At 57.9% G+C, this 5,773-nt stretch overlaps 2 protein-coding genes across 2 annotated transcripts in view; both read left to right on the top strand.

Annotated features, from left to right (window-relative positions):
• Positions 1–931, top strand: part of VOLCADRAFT_96219 (uncharacterized protein) — a gene marked incomplete at both ends in the record, with an annotated part of 6,604 nt that extends 5,673 nt beyond the window's left edge. The window contains one exon of the mRNA XM_002955245.1: positions 849–931. Coding sequence (XP_002955291.1) covers positions 849–931 — 83 coding nt within the window. The remainder of the gene's footprint in view (positions 1–848) is intronic.
• A 1,220-nt stretch (positions 932–2,151) lies between these two features.
• Positions 2,152–5,773, top strand: part of VOLCADRAFT_96220 (uncharacterized protein) — a gene marked incomplete at both ends in the record, with an annotated part of 9,410 nt that continues 5,788 nt past the window's right edge. The window contains 6 exons of the mRNA XM_002955246.1: positions 2,152–2,574; positions 3,301–3,419; positions 3,804–3,874; positions 4,366–4,532; positions 5,072–5,145; positions 5,343–5,529. Coding sequence (XP_002955292.1) covers positions 2,152–2,574; positions 3,301–3,419; positions 3,804–3,874; positions 4,366–4,532; positions 5,072–5,145; positions 5,343–5,529 — 1,041 coding nt within the window. The remainder of the gene's footprint in view (positions 2,575–3,300; positions 3,420–3,803; positions 3,875–4,365; positions 4,533–5,071; positions 5,146–5,342; positions 5,530–5,773) is intronic.

Here is a 5,773-nt window from a genome sequence, read left to right on the forward strand (position 1 = left end):
GATGAGATCGCTGCACAGACGCTGGTGGAGCTGGTGCAGGCCGACGACCAAGCAATGCTCTCCGATCTGGCCACCGCTATGACAAACTTACTGGGCACTCTTTGGAGCGTCCCTGATATTAGCCGTGCATTGTCTGAGCTGGGTTACGTCCGCAAGAAGGTTTTTACCAGGGCATTCGAGGCACGGGAATCAGTTCAGCTGGCATATCGCGAGCTTGTGTGACAATATGTTCAAATGGCCCAGAAGCCTCCCACTCTGTAACAATTCAATTCAACTTCGTGAGCTTGTGTGTGTGTATGTATGTGTGTGCGTGTGCGTGTGTTGCAAGTATTTGACCGTGCCTGAAACTGGCCAGGGACTGCTGCCCAGCCCCAACAGAAAGACCACCTAAACTCCTCCCGCAGACAGGAGAGGGGTGTAAGGGGCCTCTGTCCCTCCTAAGCAGCTGAGAGCCACGGGTCCACTAGTTCCGCTCTCCTCCCCCGGGGGTCAAGGCTCCGTCACGCGAGTTTGAGCACTGAGCCTGAAACACACAAGAAGACTGGCTCTTGGGGTGAGGATTCAAGAAGACCGAGGAAACCCGGAAACCCTGTACAGACTCTACCCCTCCCTATTAAGGCACCAGGCCCTAATAGAAAGCTCGGTCTCTCACCCGATTCTCCGTTGCTTGCCCGCAAGGGGCATGGGGGAGTGGGCAGGGTTCATTGTTCGTGCTGAAATCCATAATGACCACCTGAAATCGCCATGCCCCAATGTTTGCATCAAATGCTTATATGTTTCCGGTTAGGCTGTTGGGAGTTAGAGATTAACCAACCTAACGGCCATGAGTGCACAGCATGCACCTGCAGGCTTTGTGACTGCGGGGCGGTTGAAGACGAAATGCATGTCTTTGTGGAATGCCTGGCGTACATTAGTACACGGGCGAACGTGACCTCATGTTTCAAGGGTGCAACATGCGCACGATTATGACCGAGGCCCCACCCCTGGCACTAGCCAGGTTCCTCTCGGAAGTCTGGGAGACCCGGCGTGTTGCTCTAAGGCGCTCCGTGCTCAAGCGGACGAGGGTGGATGATGATGGTCCACCATGCAACCGCCCTAAAAACAATTTACCGCCCATGGGCCCCCCAGCTCTTACGGACACCCCCACACTTGTGTGGAACTTGTGCGGACTAGGCTAGTTCCTATCAGTCCACCGCCGGGGCTAGGGATGCCTGGAGGCAGTGTGGTTGTTACAGTGGGCTCCAGACTCACAAAGAGTACAGCCAGCGGGCCAGCAGGCCGTGCACTGCACCTGATACGATTAGGGCAAACAAGACTCCAACCCAGACCAGACAACGCAAGTCACCTAAATAATCCAAAACCAAATCCAAGGGCAGGCTCAGAACCCGCAACCACAGCAATTAGACTCCCCAATTGGCGAAAGTCCTCGGAACCCCACCAGAAGGCCCATAAGCAAATACTGTTAAGAACTTAATGAGATACAATAAGCAAATACTGATAAGAACTAGATGAGGCCTGAGTGAGCTTGTGCGTATGAACAGCTACATTGCATTGCTCAGACAGCTACATTGCGTTGCTCAGACAGCTACATTGCACTGCTCAGACAGACGAAGCCACATAGGCCGCAAGCCACTTCAGCATAGTTGCGCCTGCGATCGGCCATAGCCCGCAGACGCGGACGCCGCAAATGCTATCTGTTTACACCCTACAGGCGTGGTTCACGTACGTATTCGCGTATATAGTATATCATAATAGAAATTTTGCGTGTTCCTTGCGACTTGCGAGTTGCGAGTTGCGAGTTGCGACTTGCAACTTTAGCAGTACCCGCAATTTGTTATGCAAGCAGTCGCCTCGCATCCGCAATTTGTTATGCAACCAGCCATAAAACTTGAAATTTCCTCCATCCATGGAGGAAGCAGCAATTTGGACTAAGGAGCCTCCTGTCCGTTGTGACGAGCTGCGGGAGTCAACGGCTTACATAATATCTCACATCACAAACTACAGAAAGACTTTCTAGATGATTTCAAACAAACAGATTATGCTGAATGATCTTCTATCTTACTTCTTGTGTGTAAGCTGGAATACACTGGTTTAGTCCTCCCAAGCCCCGCGGCTGTAACGCTTGCACGGTGCTGACCACCGGTCTGCGCGATGTGGACCTTTGTGAGCGCTGGGAGCAGCGGTGGCGATCCGCTCTTGCGCTCGTTAAACAATAATAAGGGCCGGCAAACTTGGGAGTTCAATGAGAAGGCAGGCACGCCAGAGCTGCGCGCGGAGGTGGAGCGCCTTCGAGCAGATTTTACCGCCAACAAAGATAAACAACATCATTCAGCGGATGAGCTTTTAAGACTGCAGTCCGCGGATCGCATCCGCGCCAAGAAGCATGCCCCGCCATCTGGCGAGGTACCGGAGCAGCTCACACCGGAACGCGTGGAGGCGCATCTTAACGGCGCTATCAGCTTTTACGAATGCTTACAACAAGATGATGGTCACTGGCCCGGTGATTATGGTGGACCGATGTTCCTGCTCCCTGGCCTGGTCATCGGTCTATACACCACGGGCGCGCTGGACCAGGTGAGCCCAATGTCAGGTCCCCTAAGATTGAGAGGTGCTTGACCAATACGCATCAGCGCGTTGCACTCCAGCCGGGGGATGTTGTACAGTCCAAGACGTTGACCACGATCCACGGTCGGGTGCACGTTGCGCAAACCTGCACCCGCTAGATTGTGTTTTCCTTCCAAATATCCCGGATGCCCAGAGCTGGCTTCACCTCCGTCACCTTGTCGATTCTCGTGCCAAACGATGGGATTGCCCCGTGCACCTCCTCCATCCACACCCACACCCATGTCATATTCACTGTTGCCCGTCTTCTACTACTTTACAAAGCCTGTGTGGACTCAGAAGTTTCTTTTCGGCCCCATATCCACAACAAACCCGGACACATGTACACACACACGCATACACACACGCTCTCTCTTCCCCGTCACCCCGCCCCGGCCCTTCGGCTCGTCTGTCTCTCTTTGTCACCTCCAACGCCACAGGCAGCGCCCCTGCTCCTCCTCCCCTCCTACCTTCTAGTGTGTGTCGCGCAACGCCGCCTCCATTTCTCCCACCCAGGGGTCTGCGGTGAACGATTGACAGCTCCTCGCGCACACATCACCTCTCCTCCCAGCCCTCTCCGCGCATATCCCCTCTCATACAACTACCACACCACCCATATTTCACCAAGCAAAACTTGTTACAACACGAATACGATACACCTCCTTCACCCTCCATCCCCTCCACACCAACCCGGCGCAGGTCTTCACTCCGCACCACAAGCAGGAGGCTCTTCGCTACCTGGCCAACCACCAGAACGACGATGGCGGGTTCGGGTTGCACATCGAGGGCGGCTCCACCATGTTTGGGACGGGGCTGAAGTGAGTCGTCTGGGGAGGCGCCTGGGGTTGCGGGCGGGGGGGGCCGGGGGTGGGCGGGGAGGCGCCCTTCCCGCAGTCCTCAAGTATCCTTTCAAGTGTACAGTTCGGCTATCCAAATCGCCTTCCTTGTCTAAGCACCGCGTTCAGTCCAGCTCAATTCAGTTCAGTCATATTGTTGATTCTTAATAAGTTTTTTTATCGTCGAAGTGTCCTGTTGCCGCTGTGTGGTAAATTCTGTTGTTCCCCCGGGGGCCGTACCTCCCACTCGCTGTTGTAAACCTCCATCGCATCGCTGCATCCTGCAAAGAAGTGCTGCGTTAAAAATCTCCATGAAGACCGCTTTGGTGCTTTGGTGCGCCCCGGTTCGAATCCTGCTCGCCGCAGCTACGTGATGGCTCGGCTGCTTGGCATGGGGCCGGATGAGGACCTCACCAGGCGAGCTCGCGAATGGGTAAGTTGCAGCCTTAGAGGCTGTAGGAGGGGGGGTGGGGCCGGCTCTGGGGTGGGTGATGTGTGTGTGTGCGGTGTGTGCGTGTGTGTATGTGTGTGTGATGGAGACATGGGGGGGTGCGGGGTGCGAAGGGACTTACTGAGATGAGGCCGTACATCAGGGTATGCGCATGGCTTGGCTTAGCTTGGCTGGGTTGACTTGGCTGGCTTGGGTGGGTGTTGGGGGCCCAAGGAGCGGGGTAGCGGCGGCGGACAAACAACCAGTGGAAGGGGCGCCGTGTCGTGCCGTGCCGTGTCGTGTTGTGTCGTGTCATACCCACGGCGCGAGCGGCGGCAGTCCTCCTGCAGGTCCCCCGGGTCCCAGTGCCCAAGCCGCGTCACCCCCGCGTCCTCCTCACCTTGACTTCTCTCCCCCTCTCCCACTTGTAAGCGTGTAAGGGTGTGTAGGGGTGTTTCTCTCTTCCCAACCCCGGGGCCCCCCCCCTGTATCCTCCAGATTCACGCCCGCGGGGGGGCTACCTACATCACCAGCTGGGGCAAGTTCTGGCTGGCAGTGCTCGGGGTGTACCCTGGGACGGCATGAACCCGCTTACACCGGAAATGTGGCTGCTCGCCGTACAGCAAATGGACGGGCATCGGCTACCTGCACCCGGGCCGCTTCTGGTGCCACTGCCGCATGGTGGGTGGGGCCGCTGGTGGTGGGTGGTACTGGTACTGATACTGGTGGTGGTGGTGGTGAGTGGTGGTGGTGAGTGGTGGTGGTGAGTGGTGGTGGTGGTGAGTGGTGGTGGTGAGTGGTGGTGGTGAGTGGTGGTGGTGAGTGGTGGTGGTGGTGAGTGGTGGTGGTGAGTGGTGGTGGTGAGTGGTGGTGGTGGTGAGTGGTGGTGGTGGTGAGTGGGGGATGCAGGTCGGTAAAAGAGTGCCGGGCCTGCAGGTCCCCCTCCCCCGCACCCCTCCCCCGCACCCCGCACCCCGCACCCCTCCCCCGCACCCCTCCCCCGCACCCCTCCCCCGCACCCCTCCCCCGCACCCCTCCCCCGCACCCCTCCCCCGCACCCCTCCCCCGCACCCCGCAGTGGAATGGCGGCATATTCGGCCTCGGCTGATAGCTTCCAAGCCCTCTTGTGGTGATTGTCGGGTGCTGACTGATCTGTACGACGTTCAATACACACAGACATGCTGACGCACACGCGCACGCGCAGGTGTACCTCCCTATGAGTTACGTGTACGGCATGCGGGGCACGTGCAAGGAGACGGCCCTCACCGCCGCCATCAGGTGATTCGTGAGGGGCCCACCGCCGGCCCGCAACCCCTCCAGAAGGGCGCGTGTGTGCGTGTACGTGTGTGTACGTGTGTGTACGTGTGTGTGTGTGTGTGTTTTGTTCCGTAGATTCGGCCGGCTTGGTTGGTTGGGGGGGTGGGAGGTGGGCGGCCCCCACCCGGGCGTCGTCACGCGGCTACACACGTAACAAGCCAACCCCTCCCCCCGCGCTCTCACCTCCGGAACTCACCACCCGGGTCCCACCACATCCGAACCTGGCCAACCCACATGCCGTACAGGCAGGAGCTGTACCCCATGCCGTACAGTAAGATTGACTGGAACGCAGCTCGCAACCAGTGCGCTAAGGAGGACCTCTACTACCCGCACCCGCTGGTGCAGGTGAGCAGTGGGGCAGGTAGTGTGCTCGGAGGGGGAAAGAAAACCAACCCCCGGGGAAATACGTGCAGATGAGGGGGGTTGCCTGTGTCTGTCTGTCTGTTTGTCTATCTGTCTGGGCCCGAAATTGAGGTGGGCCAATCTTCTACACTGGGGTCGAATACACAACTTGACAGCTGTGCACAGCTTTGAGTCACACCAGCCCCCCCCCACTCAGCTGACTAGTACCCGAACCCCCCCCACCCCC

Source organism: Volvox carteri (assembly GCF_000143455.1).
Source record: "Volvox carteri f. nagariensis unplaced genomic scaffold VOLCAscaffold_50, whole genome shotgun sequence".
Classification (NCBI taxonomy): domain Eukaryota; kingdom Viridiplantae; phylum Chlorophyta; class Chlorophyceae; order Chlamydomonadales; family Volvocaceae; genus Volvox; species Volvox carteri.